The 23,802-nt window shown below is 33.9% G+C and overlaps 1 protein-coding gene across 1 annotated transcript in view; it reads left to right on the plus strand.

Moving 5' to 3' along the window:
* Positions 1-305: 305 nt before the first annotated feature.
* Positions 306-23,802, plus strand: part of LOC142354222 (uncharacterized) — a 45,880-nt gene continuing 22,383 nt past the window's right edge. Inside the window, exons 1-5 of the mRNA XM_075406474.1 lie at positions 306-382; positions 4,265-4,436; positions 6,718-6,862; positions 13,371-13,519; positions 22,823-22,959. Coding sequence (XP_075262589.1) covers positions 316-382; positions 4,265-4,436; positions 6,718-6,862; positions 13,371-13,519; positions 22,823-22,959 — 670 coding nt within the window. The 5' untranslated portion in view covers positions 306-315. The remainder of the gene's footprint in view (positions 383-4,264; positions 4,437-6,717; positions 6,863-13,370; positions 13,520-22,822; positions 22,960-23,802) is intronic.

Here is a 23,802-nt window from a genome sequence, read left to right on the forward strand (position 1 = left end):
AGTGTTTTTGTTTCAGATTTGAAATTTGAAACAATATTTGACGTCTGCAGGTTTACAGTTTTTCCATTAATTTGTAATCTACTTATAAATTAATTCATAAGTTGCAAACAGTTTATATAATAATCCAAAAATTTGCAAATTTGTTAAAAATTAATGCAAAAATTACGCAACTTTTTATAAAAAATATATAAATATATAATGCCTTTTTGCCAAATTTTTATAAATTATTTATAAATTTTTGTAACATATGGATTAAATTGTGACTGGTGGGGGTTTAACTATAGGGTTCAAAATTTCAGATCGAAGAAGTCGAAGATGAAGGGAGTGATTGATGACCTTCCCTCGGACAGCTTCTCAAACCCTACAGGCCAACTAAATGACTGTAAGTTTCTCAAAGCTCAAAAGAACAGCCTCAGTCGACTCCGAATGGTTATGACTCTTGCAAGATCTTGCAATATTTTCTTCCAAATCTTACAAGGTCTTGCAAGATAATCACCGTTTTGCAAGACCTTTGCGAGATAACCATTTTCTGCAAGAATATTTTAAGATTTTGCAAAAACACCATCTGGTCTGGACTAGGGAGAGAATTGATAATTACGTACTCAAAATTGGAGTTAATATATAATAACCCGGTAATGTCAGCAAAAAAATAGTCCACGGATCAATTTTTTTCTCCTCTTTAGATATTTGTATGTATATAGTAAACAAATCCCGTCATTTTTTTCACCGAGCAGTTTCTTCGATTTGTTTCCCAGATCTGTTTCTCCATTTTTCCAAGGATGCAATGCATGCTTTGTCTTGGCTCGCCAATATTACGTGACCATTTTCCGAAAACGCGATTTTCAAAAAAATGGCGTTTTGTGGAATTGAGTGCGGAACCATATTTTCTTTATTGAAAAATTATTTACTCAAATCCTGGTTATAAATTACCTGTTATGTCGAAAAGAATGAAAATTTGTCGCAAGTTTTAATGGATGAGCATAACCCATTTCCACGGTTTTGAAGAACTGTTCTTGTAGGTAAATATTGTATAATTGTAAAATTATTGAAAAATTATTGTTATTTGAATTGTGATCCTGCAATATTCGTTACATTTTAAGAAAAAACTGTACATTCATAAAAAAAATTGTTTTCAAGTTTGTATTCCGCGTTACTAGTAGAACAGATACCATTTTTTAAAATTTTTTTTATTCATTTGGCCTCGTGGACTTCAGTTACAAAAATGGTTTTGTGTGCACAGAGTCCAGTTTAAACAAAAAAATACAGATCTCGTGAAAAGTTGTGTGACAGAAGCAGATTCTGTAATTTTTTAAATGCTCAAGAAAGAAAATAGCGTCAGCAATGCAAAATTAAAACGTACGTTCTCTTATGCAAAAAAGCGTCCAACATTTTGATGAATAGTTCAAGGAGAAGAGATTGAATTGATGGCGAAAGCGAAACAAATTTTAACGTTTAATTTTCCCAGGAATGCTATTGGTTTTGATCGCAGATTTTGAAAAACAAAAATTTATCAGCACTCATTTTATATTTCCTGGTCAAAATACTATGCAATAATTTTTGTCAAGCATTACAAAAATGAAAAGACTTTGACAAAAAATTCTTTTTTTTTCGGATGACATACTCTCTTGACCAGCTTCTCATCTTATCTTACACTCCAAAGTTTCACATTTATCCACAGGTTTTCTGTCGAAAAATAGAATACAGTAATATTTTTTTAAGAATCGAAGAATGACGTAAAAGTTAACTTTTTGTGTTTCGTTAGCCCTAAATTCACCAGAGTGGGTCCACTGTTAATATGAATTTTTATGCGAAAGCATAAATTTAGCTTCGGGGAAATTTTGTTTGATAATTTTTTCCATTCTATTTTCAACACGCTTTTGTAGCAATGGAATGTTTAACTTAAACGCTTTCACAATTGTACTGAAATCATACTGACAATGATTTATAACCAAGAATAAAAAAGAATTGGAAAATTTGATTGAGAAAAAATCTGAGTAGAAGAACGGCGTATATTTTCTAACCAACGAGAACAGTTTAAAAGGTAAATAATGACACTGGTGATGCAGAGTTGATAATGAAAGAAAAAACCCCTCTCGCAAGCTTTTAAGAACTCCTAAGACGTGAAATTTGTCTAATGTACGTGTGGTTTACGTGAATGTTTGATGACCAGAAAAATACCTTGGAAAAAGCATTCTTCAATCCAAAAAAATTGTTTCTAATGAAATTTGGACTAATTCATTTTAATTTAATGAGTATAATTTTATGCGTTGCTAATTTTCTGATTAGGTTTTGGACAAATTTTGGAGTAATGACCTGTTACCGTCACCCACTGTATAGTAAACCATTGAACTAACCGATGTTATTTAGATTGCGTATTTTTAGTGCTCGTTTTCGTTTCCAGCGATCATTGCATAATAACGTCTTTCGTGCTTAGTCAAACGTTGCAAATTTCTTCTTTTTGTAAAAGCGACTTACAAGCAATTTAGAAACTTTTTTCGAATAATAAAACTTTTAATTCTTTAAATTTAGTGTACAGGTTTCGTATTTTTACCTCTATCGAAAACCTAACTTAGTTTTATCGAAACTCAAGAACATAACAGTAATGAAAGTTAAGAAAAGGTTTAACCGATATTTACACTTTATAAACTATTTATAGCTCAAAGCGATAGATATTGTAAAGTAGCGTTAAGTTGCCATAGAATCATATTAGTAAGGTAGAGCTTTGCCAAGATCTATATAGCCTTGTTCGGTTACAATTTTTTCACTAAATGCTTAACCATTAAAATTTTTTGATACGTTGTGATAAATGTGAAAGAAAACTACAATAAAGATATGATTACAGCAATGACTGTTAGCATGACAGAGACAGTTGTGTCTCAACGTTTCAACCGGCGTTCTCTTTGTTCGGACTCGAACTGGGAGGCCTCTCTAAGATCGACCGTCGTAGAAGATTGGCCAGCTCATTTGACTCTTTTAGTGTAGAGCGGTGAATCACTTAAACATGGACACGAATTGCAGTAATCATCAGTGACTGGTTGGCAAAGACCAAACCTTTCGTTCAATTAGGTTCATCTTCGTTTTGTTGGGTTGTTAAGTGAACATCGACAAGCTCTTAACTTCATTTTCACTTTTATTTACGTTCACTGGTTGATCAAGGAAAAATGTATTGAACAGAGAAACTGGTTTGAACACAGAAACTAGTTCTCAATTCTATAAACATCAGCATGTTTTTGTGTTCGATACTTCTAAAAATATAGTGTATGTGGTTCAATTTTCACGCGTTTTTTTAATCTTGATAACTGTCTTTGTTTGACAGATTTCAACAGCTTCGGAAGACTTTTTTAGAACTGCGAGCGTGTTGTAACGTTTTAGCTTAATTAAGACAAGTAGGGTTGGAAAGTTCAAGTTCTGACCAGAGAAAGATTCTTCTGATAGAGATAGATTCCCTTTCTTTATTTCAATTGAAATCATTATAGTATGTTTTGAGAAAACTAATGAACTACATCTTTGGAATGGATTTCAACGGTAAAATTCGCCTGTTTTTTTCAGCAGTTTTTTGTTGATTAAAATGCCATAGAAAAATAAAGCAAATATGAGGCGAACAACCAGGAGCAATTTTTTTTGGGCACCACCACTGGTACGATCTAAGATAATGCTCAGTCTTACACATACCTTGACATAGCTCTGCTTTGGACCAAAATTACAATCTCGCCAAACATTGCTTTGAACAAAAACATGGACAACAGGCCCGGACAATAGCGAAAGTATTGAATGCCATTAACAACCAAAAAAAAAAAACATTCAACAGATGAAATGCAAACGAATGAAAGAATTGTCAAAGACAATCCGTACGTTGGTCTGCTCTCACTTGGAGCCCGGCCAGACCAGAAGGCTTCCCAGCCAGGGTTTTTCCAATTCAATATTTTAGTAACCAATTCCTTGTCCGCTTGTCTAGTCAATGTTTCCAAAAAAGTCACACGCATCTAAAACTTTGATCAGTCGTTCAAAGAGAGGAGTTTAAAATTCGTGGTGATGCAAATTTTTACTAGAGTCACGCAAATTGTTCAATGATAATGACCACCTTCTACGGTCTTAATCTTTTCATTTTCATATATTAAAAACTTTTCATCAGGACGAGTAACGATAAGTATGTTCCGCAAAAAAAATTATGACTTGCCGATTCTGATAGCACCCAAAGCTATGCATCAAATAACACTTGTTAAATCTATGACCCTACTGGAATTTAGCTGAATTGTTATTTCAGTTAGCAAATACATGCACAGTATGAACAGAACGAGTGGGAGAGCTCTTCATGGGTCTCCCTGGGATTCAACCGGCGGGAACAACTACAACAGCAACAACAACAAAAACTACTACAGTAACAACAATAACAACATGAATGCAACAAACAACCCAAACTACAGATCTCCTTTCAGGTATATGGTCTTTTATTGAGGCTTTTTCAAAAATAATGTATCACAAATTATCAAGTTAGTTATTAGAACGAAAAAATGGTTCAACGCTTTTTAAACTGGGGAGGTTATTTAACTGAAAACGGCGTTATTATCATCGGCGTTGTCTTATCCAATCCTCTTACACGCCTAGCGATTTTCATCAATCCGGGGCCTCGATGAGGGCTAAAGTTTCATTGAACAAAAAGTCCTGAAACCTTGCTCCAAAAAATTAAAAATTTTGATGAAACTGTTCTGAATGAATTTGATTGTTGTTCAGAACGAGGCGCCAGACGGAAGTGACCTCTGATCAGACCCAAGCCCAACGCACATGGTGTGTTTCCAGACCAAAATTTCAGGGTCTGGGATTTGGTTCGAGCGCAAAACAGTACGATCAGAGGTCACTTCCGGATGTTAATGGTCTGATCAGTGGTCAGTTCCCTCTGAGTTGGTCTGATCAGGGACGGATTCGAGCGCATTTTAGTCTAATCAGAGGCAATTTCGAGCGCATTTTTGTTGTATTTTTCAATGAGAGATGATGACTCTGCCAAGGGGTAGCAAAAAAGCAGCATTCTGATCAGTGACACATCAATATGCGCCCACTATGATGGGTGGGAACAAATGGTAAAGATCCTTGAATCACTACGGTCTCTTATGAACGTCTTATGAAATTGTTATATTGTGATAGTATAACAAGACTTGAAAATAGAGCCACAATTGGAATCCAAAACTCACAAAACTTTTATGAAAACCACTTATCAAAGTCATGAAACCACTTGTTAAGAACCGCAGAAGAAACTAATCTCCTCTTATCTGGAATGAAAGTGAGATCTGATATTGGTGAGTGACGGCACTACAAGGTGACAGGAAATTTCCAAAAGGAGGCAAAACTTAAAATTCTTATTTTTTTGGAAAAAAATTTTGACATCAGAACAGCCATTATTTATCATTTCAAGCCGTCTCATAGGTTCACCTAGTCGTTTTTGGGAAGCTCTTAGACTTTACCGTATTGATACTAAGCTATAAGACTCCAAAAATTGCAACAAATGCTGGCAACACTGACAAAATTATCAAGTTTTAGAGAACATATTGTTAAAGACAAAAAAGACTTTCACTGAAAACAAAATATAAGTTCATTGAGAGTCATTTTATTTGAACGTAAACAAGATATTTCACAAATAGAAACACGCCCTGAAGTATGACTTGTCTGGAAAGGACATAAAATATACCAAAAAACTGTGAAATAATTTTAAAAGGAAGACTTCTTATTGTAAAGATCCACGATGAGATCAAAACAAGCCTTTCTATCATTACCCGTTAATCCGAACTTTTAAAGTTCTCAATTTTACCGTAAAATTTGATGTGAAATATTCATGGATAAAATCTTAAAATGGACAAAAATGAGTCTAAAAATCACGTCAAACATCAGGAGTTGAAAAAACTTTTAAAGCTCTTTAGTGAACATAAAATTTCAAATAAAAGTCTTTGAAATTCAAAATTCTACGCTTGAAAAAACTTCTAATGATAGCACTCACAGTTTTCTACGATGAATATATCGATCGACCGAAATTGACCACACGCAATATCCCAGTTGAGCATATAGTTCCCTCCACTAAAAAGTGGTGTCGGAACAGATAATGTAGCGTTTAGTGTAGTCGGACGTTTTTTAGAAATCAAAAAGGCTATTAGTTTTTAATTGATTCAGATTAGTTTACAACTGCATTTGTTTTAGAATATTGTTTTCTGATTTTATTTGTTGGGCGATGAAATTAGAAGGACACTTTTTTGTTGATATATTCTAAATAGAAATGCTGGTTTTATTAAAGTTAGACGATTCATTAAGTGCTCTATGGGGGGTGCTGTACTCACTTGAAAATAATTCTGTTTTGAAAAAAATCTATCTCGCACAAGTTTTCCAACAAAGGCCGAGAATTTTTAACTGATATACAACGGCGGGGGGGGGGGGAGAGATTTGTTTGGGTTGTTTAAAAAAATTCCCTTTTAATTTAGTCTAGTCAATGGTCGGTAACTTTTGATAAAAAGTAGCTGGAGTCTTTAATGGTTTTTCTGATTGAGACATATCTGAAAAATATTTAACAATTTTAAATCGAACTTTAATTTCAGCTCAAAATTTGTTTTTAGGCGCGACAGTTGCCCCTCGGTTTTTACCTAATAGCGCCTACTAGTTATTTTGTTCAATTCCTTGACCCCCCCCCCCCCTTTACGAAATTGAACACCTCTAAATCTTTTATTTGTCACAATATAGAACTGCGAGTGATGGAAGGAGGAAGTACAGCGGTGGTCCAGGTGGAATTGGTGGAAGTGGATTTGGTGGATCTAGAGAGTCGATGGCACTCAATATCGAGAACAACCCTCCTCCCAATGGGGTACCCATTATACCATTCTACCAGGTGGCTGAGTTTGTTTCAATATCACGCTAATTTTTGCAGTAAATTTATCAGATACGAAGTATCAAATTATTTTTCATCCTATAAATCATATGAGTTTGGGTGTTATTCTCGCCCGGGTCGTCATTTCTTAGCAGCCATTCCAGGATCATATTTGATGTCATACAAATCATAACGTATTTCCTAATACGATCCTTGTATGACGTCAGAGAAAATCATACAAATCATGTATGACCTAATGTGGTCACTAGCAATCATTTATTCATGTATGACCACTAAAAAAATTTATGATGAGTAACCCTGGTGGGATTTTTGAACCCTACGTCAATTAGTGTAGCCGCATTCCCACGTCATTTTACCCTTAGTCGAGACCTGGAATTTATGAAAAGACCTATTAACTCCTGGTGGGGGGGGGGATTTATGAAATGGAATTTATGAAAGGACCTATTAACTCCTGGTTTGCCTCAGTTTTGCATTCTTTTCATATGCAAAACTGAGGCAAACTACACTCCATTTCGGAGCCCAAAAGTTTATATAAATTTTTGAGATATCTGAGAGGTAAGGTATGTGAATTGAACACCAATGATTAACAGTTTGTTCCCCTGCATCGGATCGGCAAGATTGTCTTTTAGAAAATGATCTCTCACTTAGCAACAATTCCAGGTCAACCACATCCCGATCAATTTTTTTTGCAATGTTGGAAATCTAATCAGGGAAAAATTAGCATTGCTAATTAGCAAAACAGTCTACGATGTTTTGCTAATTAGCAGTATAATGGGATAGCTGATAACAGGTTTTTCTGTTGATGTACTACATATTGAAACGAGCAAAGATCTTCTGCTGTGAAATAAAATTAGTACTTAGTTTGTTCGAGATTTTGTCAGGGTGAAATTAAATTTCGTATTCTCACTAAATTTACACATTAATAGTAGTAAAAAATTACACGTTTTGCTTCATCAGTAAATTAGAAAGAAGCATTTCTGAAGTTCTCGCATTTTATGATGTTTGTATTTTTTTTAAATCTGTGGCATATTGCTGCGAGGCTGCGATTGAGCAAAAGTGACAATCATGAACTTTGCTAAATATTTTCTTAAATTTCAATTGACGTTCTATTACAAACAAATCTAAGAATTATGTTATAGTGGCTCATGAGGTGAGGTACTGTTATCACCCCTTCCCTCCCCTCTCCTCCAGTCTTCAGTATTTTTGCACTTTGGATTATATTTTGCATAAAAATAAGTAGTGATCATGGATGAATTATAATACCAAGGTTTATTGACATTTTTGATGTCCTGGTCAACACTTAAGAAACGAATAGATGTGTGAAATTAGTCTCTTAAATTTTTGTCATTAGCATTTTTAATGCTACATTTTTCTATTTATCATAACAAGGATGCTCGTTAAAGTGCGTTTGCACATGATGTTCCGACCCGAGCTCATCTACACTTTTGACTTAATTGTCAACCAAATGAAAACATAATAAAAATAGATGCTTGAGTTTTAAAAAAACGTTTATAAACCTAACTACTTATTGAATTACATAATGCCGTGCCTCATCACAGCGCTGACGAGATCTTTCCTTGAAAAAACTACGAAAAAAAACAAACAACAAAAGAAGCAAAAACAAAAATTTCACGGCAAAAATTAAGTATCTAAATTTGAACGCACCTATTAACAACGCTAAAATGCAATCGTATAAAACCTTAACTGCACAAATTTATTTTCTCCATACTATACAGCAGGTGGCAATATTCCCTATTGAGATTAGGGAAAAAAGTCGACAAAAGGAAATAATAAGGCGAAAATGGAAAATCAATCAACTATTTTTTAAACCAAAAAATTTCTAAGGTCTTAAAAATCACTAGCTTTTAACGAAATAATTCTTAATAAGTTTGCTAAACTTTCATTATGAAACCAAAAGGATCTGTCGTTGGTTAGATTAAGCCATAGGAACGGACTACAGAAGCAGAAAAACTCAAATTATTGAAGCCATTAAAATCATTAGCTATTATCTCAAATACTATGTATTCTTCCCTCCTTTTTCATTCATACCAAGGCAACTAAAACTATACAGAAAGATTAAATTAGTGCATTTGGACCGCTTTTGAAAATCATTTGGATCTGTTATTACACGAATCTGCTAAAAAAATAGAAAAAGAAACACAAGTACACCACTAAAACTTTTATTTAAACGCATAATGTCCACAGCAAATACATCAGTTACGACATTGTATCACCAGACAATTAAATTTGTTGAATAAAAAAATTTGAATTAGACCTCTCTATGATGAGAATAATCTACGAGTTGACGAGAAAAAAAAAACAAAAACTGAAAAGTTTAAAAAATCATTAAAAATGTATAATATCATAAACTTTGAGACTAATCGCTATAAAATGACTGCCTTGGGTAACATCAATCCTTGAATACTCAATTACAAAAATTTTAGACCTGTCAGCATTTTACGCCTACCTAAAGATTTTCAAAAAATAAGCAAAAACCGCTAATTCAAAAAAGATTGAGCGAGAAAAGTGTCGAAGCCACTAAAAACAACATATTTCTTTTTCAATATGACTCCAAAATATCAATAAATATGAACAAATACATTAAAACCACAGAGTTTCTGAGAAAACCGGTAGTATCAACGCCATTAAACTCAATTGCTTTCAGCGAAAGGCAATAAAAGCGCTCGATGAGAGCATAAGAGTTATGCCTCGGTAGGACGACCAGAATGTTTGTCATTGACAAGTCACTGATACGTTAAGACAATACAATAAGTCATTGACTAAGGAAACATTAACTCGATAGAAGAACAAAACTGTTTGTCATGCATGATTAATCAGTAAGATATCACGATAAGTCTTATAACTATGAAAACAACAACAAATACAGGAAAAAACCAAAAAATCAGTAGAAAAGTGCGAGAAGAAAGTGTCGAAGCCATTCAAACCTTAAGTTTTTCTCCAAAAGCTTTTCTCCCAAAAATCTTCTGGCATCGAAATCATAAAACCAATGGTAAGAAGATAAAACCGATAAACAGTTTAGTTTTGGTTGCACTTGAAAGGAAAGGGATCCTGTCAAAACTGAGACTGATTTACAGTTTTACAAAAATAAATTTATGATCGGTTAATGTTTAAAAAAAATTCGAGAAATTATATATAAAGTTTTAACAGTCATTAGCTGTCCAATCAAAGCTCTGAAGAGTTTCACTAATGCGCATTACGAAACTCATCGCACTTTTAGTAAACGATTCTATGCCATAGGGCTCCAAAAACTCAGCAAAACCTCAAAACGAAAATCAAAATTTTGTTAAAAATTACAAAAGCTCAGAGTCGAAGCCATGTGCGTTTCCTTGAAAACATGTTATTTGTTCATAAGGCGTCATTTTACGGTAAATCAGGTTTATCATTATCCAAACATTGTTATGAAAAGTGGCCAGTCTCTAGGTGACCTAAAAATATAATGTTTTCTAAAAATGAGACCAGAACTAGTCTTTTTATCACCTTTTTGTGTATTAGGAATACGAAATTGATTCTTTTTGTGGCGTGAAATGTAATTTTGGATGAAAAATTTTTAACGAGGAGATCATAATTTGAAGAAAAATTACACTAAAAGTGAACGAAATCTTCGATAACTCCTCGAAAAATACGAATTTCAAAAAATCTTTTTAGTTTCAAGTTCTAGGCTGGACGTGCTTTTTCATGATACCACTCATATTTATCTACAGTGAATATATCGATCGGCCAAAAGTGACAGAACAAAAAAAAACCCATTTGAATATATAGTTCCTTCCCCCACAAGTGGGGCCGGAACAATAATTTGTAAGGGCCACGGCCATGCCTCAGCGGCCCCGTGGACTTGAACTGAAACTAAAACAAACGGGCACGTGACTAAGTTATCCGCTTAAGTATGAAATTATTGTAGTGGCGATTGATAGTTTTTAGTCGATTTATTGATCGAAAAGATAAAAGTGCGTTTGGCCATTTGGCATTGGTTAAAATGGCCATGGGAAAATGACAGTTTGGGTAGAATGGACGGTTGGGTATAATGACATTGGATATAATGGCGTTGAATCAACTGGAATTGGGCACAGTGGCAATAGGTAGAATGTAATGTAAAACAAAACGTATGCTGGGTAAGTTTTTCAAAGGCATTTTTGACACACAAAATAAAAATTGCAGTTTTGGCAACTATTTTTTCAATGACTGCAAATTAGTGTAGAAAAAAGCGGTTCCTTCCATTTATTTATTTCCAGAATTGATTTTAAGTAGCAGACCATTTAAGCTTGATACAAATTTACTTTGGCCTACTTGGTGGATAAGTTTGAAAATATTGGAAAGTTTGATACCAAATTTCTGGATATTGTAAAAAAGACAGTGGTTTATCTTACACTCCTTCTGTAGTCATTCGAATATTCAGTTTTTTTAATGTTATTGAGCTTGTTGCGAGTAACTCCCGTGCAGATAACCGATACACTGCTGCCTGTAAGACTGTTATCAAAATTGATTTTGCTAAAACTAAGAAACCTGAAATAGACTTAAACATTTTTTCGTGTATTTGTCGTGTAGTGCACAAATATCTTTATTCGTTTTTGTAAAATCACTACACCGCACAACGCACACTTTTGTAGGGTAAATTGACTCGAATGCATCATTGTTTTCAGCTGTTGGTCATGGAAGGCGGTCTAATAGACAAGTAAGAAAAAATGTAGCATTTAAAATTCAGCTAAGGTGGTTCGGTCGCCTTAGCCTCTAAATTCCAAAAAGTTTTGAAAATCGTTCCTAAGTATTGTTTTTCTCTACGATAAGCCTTTTAGGCGACTTTAATTCTCTTAAACACCTTCTGCCCTGTCTAACTTATAAAGAAAAGCGGGCACAATCCTATACTTAGAAAAAGATTACTTACACCATCTATTTTCGAGTACTTCTGCCTTCTGAGAAAATTATATCAAAAACATGCCGAAATGTATCTACGAACCCTCTGTCTTACCAGCAGAAAGGAGATACTTCACTTACAAAAATAAATTGAAAAGAAGCTCTGAAAATCTACAAAAATCAAGCGGTATATATACTGCGCTAGAGAAAAAAATAGAGGTATAATCAAGTCCGACTTCTTTTTATAAAATAATCTTATGCGAAGAAGTTGACATGAGAAATCTTAACTTTCATTAAATGTTCTAAATCCGTTCAGTTTAGACAAAGTAAGAACTGTCATTACTAATCAAAATCAGTATTTGTTCCATAAACCGCTTACGCAGTTCTAATTTATTTAGCCATTATTCTTTCATTTTAATTTAATTCGAATATTCTGAGAAATAACCCTATGTTAGTACTTTGCTATAATTTCTTAAGTTTCCTAATTTTCTTAAGATATCTTAAGATAGAAATTCCATTTCTACAAAAAACATAAATTGAAAAAACTTTTGATTCAAAGACCCTCTAGTTTCGCATTAAGAGGACAAATTGCAAACCATATTGGTTAAGGAATCATAAATGTCACAGCCTTATATGGAGTCTATGGTAACTTAGCAACCATGCAGCTGACCATGAAAAAACAAGATCACTCAAAAACACCTAAATCAAACATACATTGCACTCTGAATGCCAAAGGGCTCATTCTTACTCTTAAAAATTGAATTTCATGTTATTTTGTCAATCATATCCAAGACTATTAATTTTCACAGTGTCATGTAAGACTATAAAAATCAAAACTCAAAAATACTAAAAACTCTACGAGAACAGCTAAATTAACAGTCTGTGATATCAATAAACCTTTGAAAAAAAAAACACAATCACGTCGGATTTCTGATCACAAGAGTAGCCCCAGTAATAGATAAGGTGGAGTGCGTGAATTTTTGTAGAGAAGTCAATTTTATGCTCATCAGTTTTTTAAAGTGAATAATTTTTCTAAGTGAATCAGTTTTTATTTTGAAGTTTTTATGTTGAAGCAGAACTTTTTATCAGTTTTTATATCAGTTTTTATATTGAAGCAGAACTTTTTATGAAAACTTTTCTGACCGCTGGTAGGCGAAGATTGATTTCAAAGTTAATGCAATCAGTTGTCATTGTTGTCCTGAAAAGCCCAAAGTGTACGTTTTGCGGCGTAGAAATAGCTTGCCTAGAATCAAAAGGCAGTACTAGGATGGCTGAGTCTTGTGAGTCTGTTGTTTCGTTCGATAGAAATAAACTAGATATTTTAACTTCATAACTAGATCTTTTAATTAGGACTTGGATCTATTCTGTTTCGGCACCCCAGTTTAGAGGGCATATAACTATTAAGCACGTGCTATTATGTACATAGTAACGTGCTACGTAACAACACATCAATTGTAATTAGGGGGGTATAAAACTTGGGCGGGGGATTGGGGGAGAATAGATCCTAGAACTTAACAGAATAGGGGCCTGGATAATGTTGTATTTTCATAAACATAGTTTGTCTCTAGTCAAGACGTCAGTTTTTATTTATGTTGTTGTGTATGATGTTGTTTATGAAACTATTTATATATTTGTGCAGGTGTATGTGGAGCTGCAACAGTTGAGAAAAGTTCCTCCGGATTGTGAAATAATAAATTTTTTCAACCAGAAAAGTGTGTTCAACCCCACGCAGGCGCTCACTCCGTTCTTACAGAAGACACCACAGGTGGATCAGAACTTCGTTCTCAGGTAAATCAAAACGGCTTCTTTTAACCTCAAACAAATAATTGTTTTTTTTTACCCCAATAAAATTTTTTGGACCGACGTCTTTTCTAATCCCTATTCACTCATTTGCATGATTATTGAAACCATATTAAGGTGATCATTTTGACGAAATGTTATCTTTCAAGATCTTGGAAGAAAAATGCATCTTGCAAATTCTTGTTAGAAAGAAAAAAGATCAATTCCTTTGTCAATTAAATTGTTTTAGTGAATGAATTTTGCAGGTGCTCATACTGCTGTTTTTTTCTTATTGACATCAATTTAATATATCCAATTTCTCAATAATGGAAACAAAAAATAATTGATATTACATTTTCATCCTTAATTTCAATCTCAAGATTCTGTCTTTCGTTAATAAAATATCTATATTGCTATGCGATACGGCAAGAACCGCAATTTTTCTTCTAGGTAAGACGGTTAAACATATACGCAGGTTCCTTTTCCCTCAAAGTCTCGGGAAAACCATAATTTTGATTAAAAAAGACCCAGGCTGAGGTACGCGACTAGTCAGCTCTGACTAGCTGGTCTTTACTTGAGCAAGGGTACTGAATCACGAGTTTTTGACCAAATCTAGCAACTACTTCTCTGTTGGCCACAGTTTGACAGGACTCAACTTAATTAGAATGACCTCTGAAAATCAGGAGTTCATAATATATGAGACAAGGCGGCTCGGTAATGTGCGATCGCACATAAGGTTCCGACCCCGCTCATCCACAATTTTGGCATAATTGTCGACCAAATGAGGAACAGATAGAAAAACACAAAAAACTCAAGTGTTTTTCAAAAAAAAACTGGTAAATGAACAAAAAGATAGCCTCCCAAGCAAATAACTCAGTGGAGTAAAAAATGATGCATTAGAATTAGAATGATGAGATACGACGATATTAAGAAAGCGAGCGAGGAGGAACGGCAAAATCAAACAACAACAACAATCATTAACTACATCAAAAAATTTATGTCCGTTTTAAAAAACAAAACTTAATAACAAAGTCAAAATAGCGTCAGATAAAACTGAAAATAAACAAAATAACTTGTAATTCACCAGAAAAAAATGGTTATTCACAAGTTCATAATTAAGCTTGGTAAAAATTAGACAAAAATTAACAGAAACTTTAAAGTTAGAAAATTCACTGAATTTAAAAAAATAGACAAATAGACAACAAACTAAAAATCAATTAAAGCTTGCCAGAAAATGCTTTGGAGGTCGTAAAGCCATACTTTGGCCCACAAAATTTGTTCGATTGCACCTTCTTCGAACACCGATACTGTATTATCTGGCCGCTCATTAATTAAAATAAGCATCCATTAGACAAAAAAGAAAAAATGCAAAATTATGTAATACTTGTTTTCATTCGAAAAGATTTATTTCCAAAGACAGGGAAGCCATTAATTACAGAATGAAAAAATTGAATACATTCGTTTAGTTTTCCAAAGGAAGCCTTGGAGACCTGCAATTAACCAGAACATGTCTTACGTCTACAAAAAGAACGTCAAATATGACAAAAATCAAAAATTAATTTACTTTTTTTTTGTGAAAAACGCGTGTCGAAGCCAGTAAATTCATAACAAATTGTTTAAAAACTTTAGATTTTGTGAAACCAATCGCTTTTGACACTTGTTTTAACAAAAATAATGTCATCTTCAACATTTAATTAACGAGACCAGGTAACAAACAGACAATAAAAGGAACAAAATTGCGAAGTTGAAATGTTTTTTTTTTTCATTTTGGAAAACAACTGTTATCAAACTCATTGATATCTATCTTCTAAGATCAGAACGTCTGCTCATCTACTCTTCCGGGAAAAGCCAATCAAACCGGGTCATTGTACAGGAAATTAAATACGACTAAAGAGACAAAGTAAAAACGACAGTTTAAGACAAAACTAAAAAGTTCAATTATATTCTTCGAGAAAGTATTGTCGAAGCGGTAAACAACCACAATCTATATCTTTAAGGAGTTAAATATTATCAATTGTGCGTTATTTTCAACGCGAAAAATGTGATATATGAACTGACAAAAACGTGATAATTTGACAAAATTAGAAAAAATGAAAAATGGGCAAATACCTAAAAATTAAAAAAAATTTGTGAAATCTAGTAGTATCAAAGCCAGAACACAATAACTTAAGGCGTAAAACCGCAATAAAGACTTAACTTGAATTAAGCAGAAAGAAGGAGCACTCTTTGATTGCTGACACTAAGCTACAAGTTGACCAAACTAAGAGAAAAATTGAGGCAAAGTTCATTAGGCCATTTTTTATTTAAAAAGCAAATATTTTAAAAGTCAAAACGATCATAAGCTTTCAAGCAATCAACTAGATAAATTAATTTCAAGATAATTAGGAAGCCAATAGGAACTATCACTAGTGACCTTTGAGTTGAAATGTTCTGCTATTTAAATAATATAAAAAAGATCGAATTTTTTTTTATAAAAAAGCGACTGATGACAATCTGAATTAGTTTTGGATTGTAACGGTCCAAGATTGGTACAGATCTAGTCCTGCTAGTGTTGATTGTCCATTAGGAATATTTGATTTTTGGAATGTCATTGATATAGATATTTTGTTTGATAAAAAATCAAAAGTAAATGCTGCGTTTTTGATAATCAACGAAAAAAGTTAGCAAAAAATGGCAAAGTTTTATTTACAGAGCACTCTCAACGGAAGTTGAAGTGTATTTAGCCCCTTTTTCAGTCTACAAGGATTGTGTTTGGGTGTGCATTTCCTGCAAATTTTATCAGAGTGGACTAACGAAACTTATTTCGTGCTGTTTTTGATGAAAAAGTCTGAAATTTGTGAAATTTCTAGCCGGAATTTGTGACAAAAAAATCAATGAAAATAGCCAAAAATGTAATTTGTCTTTAAACGTAAAATCAACAACATTTTCATGAAAAATTTTAATAAATTTTATCAAAATTGCCGAAATTTTAGTAAAAAATTCCGAAAATGTGAAGGAAATCAACGGAATTCACTCTATTTTCTCGAAAGTTTAAACCTCGATATCTCCCAGTCAAAACCGAAAATCAAAAAAATCTTTTTAATTCCAAATTCTATGCTGGACAAGCTTTCTAATGATACCAGTCTCAACTCTCTACGATGAATATATCGATCGGCCAAAAGTGACTGAACAAAAAAAACCCAATTGAGTATATAGTTCCTCCCCCCTCAAGAGGGGTCGGAACAATAATTGTTTGTTTTAACCTCAAAAATAGTCACCCAAATGCTTTTGAGAAGTCAAAAACTCGAGAAAGTCGAAGACTCAACTTAATTAGAATGACCTCTGAAAATCAGGAGTTCATAATATATGAGACAAGGCGGCTCGGTAATGTGCGATCGCACATAAGGTTCCGAACCCGCTCATCCACAATTTTGGCATAATTGTCGACCAAATGAGGAACAGATAGAAAAACACAAAAAGTCAAGTGTTTTTCAAAAAAAACTGGTAAATGAACAAAAAGATAGCCTCCCAAGCAAATAACTCAGTGGAGTAAAAAATGATGCATTAGAATTAGAATGATGAGATACGACGATATTAAGAAAGCGAGCGAGGAGGAACGGCAAAATCAAACAACAACAACAATCATTAACTACATCAAAAAATTTATGTCCGTTTTAAAAAACAAAACTTAATAACAAAGTCAAAATAGCGTCAGATAAAACTGAAAATAAACAAAATAACTTGTAATTCACCAGAAAAAAATGGTTATTCACAAGTTCATAATTAAGCTTGGTAAAAATTAGACAAAAATTAACAGAAACTTTAAAGTTAGAAATTTCACTGAATTTAGAAAAATAGACAAATAGACAACAAACTAAAAATCAATTAAAGCTTGCCAGAAAATGCTTTGGAGGTCGTAAAGCCATACTTTGGCCGCCAAAATTTGTTCGATTGCACCTTCTTCGAACACCGATACTGTATTATCTGGCCACTCATTAATTAAAATAAGCATCCATTAGACAAAAAAGAAAAAATGCAAAATTATGTAATACTTGTTTTCATTCGAAAAGATTTATTTCCAAATACAGGGAAGCCATTAATTACAGAATGAAAAAATTGAATAGATTCGTTTAGTTTTCCAAAGGAAGCCTTGGAGACCTGCAATTAACCAGAACATGTCTTACGTCTACAAAAAGAACGTCAAATATGACAAAAATCAAAAATTAATTTACTTTTTTTTGTGAAAAACGCGTGTCGAAGCCAGTAAATTCATAACAAATTGTTTAAAAACATTAGATTTTGTGAAACCAATCGCTTTTAACACTTGTTTTAACAAAAATAATGTCATCTCTAACATTTAATTAACGAGACCAGGTAACAAACAGACAATAAAAGGAACAAAATTGCGAAGTTGAAATGTTTTTTTTTTTCATTTTGGAAAACAACTGTTATCAAACTCATTGATATCTATCTTCTAAGATCAGAACGTCTGCTCATCAACTCTTCCGGGAAAAGCCAATCAAACCGGGTCATTGTACAGGAAATTAAATACGACTAAAGAGACAAAGTAAAAACGACAGTTTAAGACAAAACTAAAAAGTTCAATTATATTCCAATTGTGCGTTATTTTCAACGCGAAAAATTTGATATATGAACTGACAATAACGTGATAATTTGACAAAATTAGAAAAAATGAAAAATGGGCAAATACCTAAAAATTAAAAAAAATTTGTGAAATCTAGTAGTATCAAAGCCAGAACACAATAACTTAAGGCGTACAACCGCAATAAAGACTTAACTTGAAATAAGCAGAAAGATTGAGCACTCTTTGATTGCTGACACTAAGCTACAAGTTGACCAAACTAAGAGAAAAATTGAGGCAAAGTTCATTAGGCCATTTTTTATTTAAAAAGCAAATATTTTAAAAGTCAAAACGATCATAAGCTTTCAAGCAATCAACTAGATAAATTGATTTCAAGATAATTAGGAAGCCAATAGGAACTATCACTAGTGACCTTTGAGTTGAAATGTTCTGCTATTTAAATAAAATAAAAAAAATCGAATTTTTTTTTATAAAAAAGCGACTGATGACAATCTGAATTAGTTTTGGATTGTAACGGTCCAAGATTGGTACAGAACTAGTCCTGCTAGTGTTGATTGTCCATTAGGAATATTTGATTTTTGGAATGTCATTGATATAGATATTTTGTTTGATAAAAAATCAAAAGTAAATGCTGCGTTTTTGATAATCAACGAAAAAAGTTAGCAAAAAATGGCAAAGTTTTATTTACAGAGCACTCTCAACGGAAGTTGAAGTGTATTTAGCCCCTTTTTCAGTCTACAAGGATTGTGTTTGGGTGTGCATTTCCTGCAAATTTTATCAGAGTGGACTAACGAAACTTATTTCGTGCTGTTTTTGATGAAAAAGTCTGAAATTTGTGAAATTTCTAGCCGGAATTTGTGACAAAAAAATCAATGAAAATAGCCGAAAATGTAATTTGTCTTTAAACGTAAAATCAACAACATTTTCATGAAAAATTTTAATAAATTTTATCAAAATTGGCGAAATTTTAGTAAAAAATTCCGAAAATGTGAAGGAAATCAACGGAATTCACTCTATTTCCTCGAAAGTTTAAACCTCGATATCTCCCCGTCAAAACCGAAAATCAAAAAAATCTTTTCAATTCCAAATTCTATGCTGGACAAGCTTTCTAATGATACCAGTCTCAACTCTCTACGATGAATATATCGATCGGCCAAAATTGACTGAACAAAAAAAACCCAGTTGAGTATATAGTTCCTCCCCCCTCAAGAGGGGTCGGAACAATAATTGTTTGTTTTAACCTCAAAAATAGTCACCCAAATGCTTTTGAGAAGTCAAAAACTTGCGACAAAAAATCTGTTTCAAACGCTCTGAGTCTTAGTTGATAAACTTTTAATCATTGCTAATAGCCGCCGTCTGCCCCTGAACGGCTATTATTTAAGCGCCCCCCTTTTAACAATTCAAAGAATTTGGTTTTTTTGTACCGATGTCTCTTCTAATCCCTATTCACTCATTTGAATGATTATTGAAACCACATTGAGGTGAATATTTTGGTCACGCCGAAACACGAAGTGGAGTGAAAAAACCATGTGGTAAGGAGCGTGGATTTTTTTACTCTAATTTAAAAGTAGATTGAGAATACGGTGTTTGAACAAAAAATCGCTTTCTCACTAGTTTATTTTGTTCAAGTGTGGCTATTTCACATTGATATCTACTGTTGTTTTTTTTTATTTCTATCGCAGTTTTTTCTACATAGTTTTGCTAATGCTAATACACTCACAGACCATTCTAAGTCTAGTTTTATGCTTAGTCAATGAAAATTCCTTGCATTGCATACTGGACGGCAAAATTAAGTTAGCACCCTTTATTTTCACGAAGTAAAAATTCCATTTTTGAGGCAATATTAATCCAAATTAAGATCACATTTTAAAATAATTTTTTAGCCATTGATCCCCTACACTAGTTTCGTCCACCTATGGAATTCAGACAAAACGCAGCGTTCACTTACTAGAGATCCTAATCTAAAGTTGACGAACACCATCTAAGCAAAATGTAAAATGACAGTTGTCACAAGATGTGATATTTCAGATATGTTAACTATGGCTAAGTTTGCACTAGTGTTAAACATTAGAGAAAGAAAAGATGTTAATAAACTGTGATCTTGTTAGAACCTTTTTTAATGCAAAACTTAGATGAAGCTCATCAAATTTACATTGGGATCTGTTGTGCATTATCTGATTTTCATATGTAGGCTACAGTAACTGTGTAAAGGATCAATGCTGTAGCAAATGTTTTCAAAATGTGATTTTAAGTTCAAATAAAATTGCCTCAAAAAAGGACGCTCAGTATAGTTCAAGACTTGCCCTACTTTGCTTTTTTATTCGTTTTACCTTTTGTCAACGTTTTTGTTATTTTACACACTACTCACACGTTTGACTCATGACCTACAAACCTCACTGTTTCAATTGAATATATTTAGATTTTTTTCACTAATTGAGTTACGCAATCTAGTGAGTGCTATCAATGTCAAAAGAGAAAAATGTAAAGGAAGGGGAAAACCAATAAAGACAGGTCATGGAGTCGTATTGCACTAGGTTATCCAATTTTGTTAAAACGATTGCTAGCCGACATTAGTATTAAGCTTGATAGCCATCAGTTTGAAAGCTGATTTTAAAATAACTTTGGAATCAACCTAAAACTGCATATCAAATTAGAACACGTTTTGACACTTAAAAACAAATGTCAACAATTTTTCTGTCTTCTTTTTTTTCTTTCTCTGTTTGAATCCCGATGTGCATCAAGTGCGTAACGGCGGCTATTTTTTGACATATTTCTGACTTTGTTTTTGATTTGTTTTGGTTAAAACCGACATTACCAGTTATAAAAAACTGCGAAATCAATTTTCAGGATGTGAGCAGAATTGGTTACATTTTTCTCATCTTGCATTAACCGTTTTTATAGAATAATCACCTTTTGGAAAATGTTACATTGATTTAACTTCGAATCATTTTTCGCCTAGGCGACGTTTTTAGGCCTGCAGGAATTTATGTTTTCGGCCTATGTTATCCAAAAAAACAGCTCAGAGTTTCTACAAAGACTTAGTTGCAATCCCAAAATCATACCTGGGTCGAGGTTTTTGGGTAAATTTTCGTAAGAAATGCGGTGAATGCGGTGAATTTTCGTAAGAAATGCGGTGATTGCGGTGAATGCGGTGAAAAAAAAATAATTCACCGCTTTTCACCGCATTTTTTACAAAAATTCACCACCAAATTCACCGCATTTCTTACAAAAATTCACCGCATAGACTATTATGGCAAATTAATGTAAGAAATGCGGTGAATGCGGTGAATGCGGTGAAAAAAAATAATTCACCGCTTTCTCTCAAGCGGTGAATTATTTTTTCTCACCGCTAGATGCGGTGAAAAAAAATAATTCACCACATTTCACCGCATTTCTTACAAAAATTCACCGCATATGGTTTCCAAAGTTTACTCAATCTGATTTAAATTCACAAGAAATTACAAACAAGTAAGTGACAGTTGGCGCAGTGGAATAAGCATTGGAAGGCATGCAGGAGGTCACAGGTTCGAACCCACGTAGGGACGATTCTTTTTTGTAAGAATACTGAGAACGCGGTGAAAAAAAATAATTCACCGCGATTCACCGCATTCACCGCAAAAAGATGTAAGAAATACGCGGTGAAAATTATTTTTTTTCATCGCATTTCACCGCATTTCTTACGAAAATTCACCGCCAAACCTCGACCCGGGTAAGATGAACGAAGTTGTATTAAAAATTTGGTAAATCACTTTTGCTTTAAAATTCATCCTCAGTGTTAAGTGAATACCTGTGAGTTCAAGAAAAGCTGGAATTATTAATAATATTAATTATAAAAAACTTCGAATTTCTTCATGTCTTTTATTTGGTTGGGGTTATACGGAGGGATAGGGTTTCCAATTGCAAATCAGCAGCGCAATTTCAAGTTTAAAACTGAGAAATAGCCCATTCATAAACTGATCTGCGGCAATTTTGTTAGAGCATAGATGGCTCTGACCACACTATGAAGGCGCCAAAAGCGTTGACAACTCCAGAGCCTCACCAGAGATCAATTAGCTCGGGGGGGGGGGGGGGGGGGGTGGGTATGATCAGAGACCTTTTTGGCCCGGTAATCTAGCTCGGTAATCTAGTAGTGCTTGGCGAGGTGAATGATCATATCGTTGTCAAAGCAAAAATGCGTATACAAAACTAAACTATTCCGTTCTTTTGTAAACAACAAGATGTCTAGAATTTATGTAACCCTCATGCCCAAGTAGAATTTGATCATCTCAAAATGACCATTTTTTCATTTTTTGAATGAAATTATTTGTATTGACTAATCCCAACACTCACGTGTTTAACAAATCACAATCAGTTCATACCCGTGCATTAGTTTTTTCACACAAACTTACGAAAGCAAATATTTGATCGCGGGGAAAGAAGCAGAATAAGTTAAAAGCCCTCAAGGAAATAAACCCCCACAGAAAAAAACCCACCGAATGAAACCCCTATTTTAAATACAAATTTTGGTCGTCATATTTTTTCGGTTGTATTAGTTTCATATTAAGTCTCTCGGGTCGTTGAGGCATGGCTATGGCAAGTGAGGCACTGCCATAAGCGCGCCAAATGAGCAGTTCTTTAATAGCTTATGGGGGGTTAATTCTGTGGGAGTTTGTTTCCGTGGGTTTTTTTCCTATCTAAAATAAATTGACGTTTCTCGGTGGGTTTTTTCCCCCGAAGCCGGTGTGTTTCAGGTGGAGTAAAAGTCGCAATTCTAACAGAAGCAGTGGTGCCTTGACACCCTTTGACTCTGTGGCTTCTAACATCTCCTTAAGGGCAAATGGACCTCCACAAATAGAACGCAGAGTCATGCCACCGCTCCCAAAAGAAGGTATACACTCGGACATCAGTTACATCAGTTTATATCCCCGGGTCGAGGTTTGGCGGTGAATTTGCGGTGACATGCGGTGAAAAAAAATTTTCACCGCGTATTTCTTACATCTTTTTGCGGTGAATGCGGTGAAATATTTATTTTCACCGCAATCACCGCAATCACCGCATTTCTTGTAAAAAATTCACCGCATTCACCGCATTTCGGAAAAAAATTTACTCAAAAACCTCGACCCGGGTCAGTACTTATTCACAAAATTATCGGATCTTTTCCGTTTGTGCCCCCCCCCCCCCCCAGTACGTTATGCTCCCCCCAGTGACAGAGCACGTGTCATTACATAGTAAGTCATTATGTAAAAATATTGCACGTGCGTCTGGGGGTTGCAAATAATATGCACCCACTAAGCTGGGGGGGGGGGGCACAAACGGAAAAGATCCAAATTATCATAGAAAAACGAAGATGAAGTACTGAATTAACCCTGAATCGTGGTAATCGAAGAGTTCTTTGGTTTTACATCATGTCGTGGACAAATCTATTGCCCGTTTCTGTGGAATTTATTTTGAAGAATTATGAACATTTGTTCGCTCGTTTCATGTCCAAACAAAAAGATTTTTTTAATATAAAATATTTTTTTTGTATGAAGATATGATCAATTTTGAAAATTATGAGAGAAAAGATACTAAAAACGTACGGGTTATCTTTACAGGTTATCTTTTTGATTGAGGAGTAACCTTCCTTCAATTCAATTCGCGACACAAAATTAAGCACTCAGCTACATCATGCCATTTCTTGATTAAAAACACGAAGAACGGTATTTAGAACGGATGAGGGACGACGAATCGG

Source organism: Convolutriloba macropyga, chromosome 15, assembly GCF_964194025.1.
Source record: "Convolutriloba macropyga chromosome 15, txConMacr16.3, whole genome shotgun sequence".
NCBI lineage: Eukaryota > Metazoa > Xenacoelomorpha > Acoela > Convolutidae > Convolutriloba > Convolutriloba macropyga.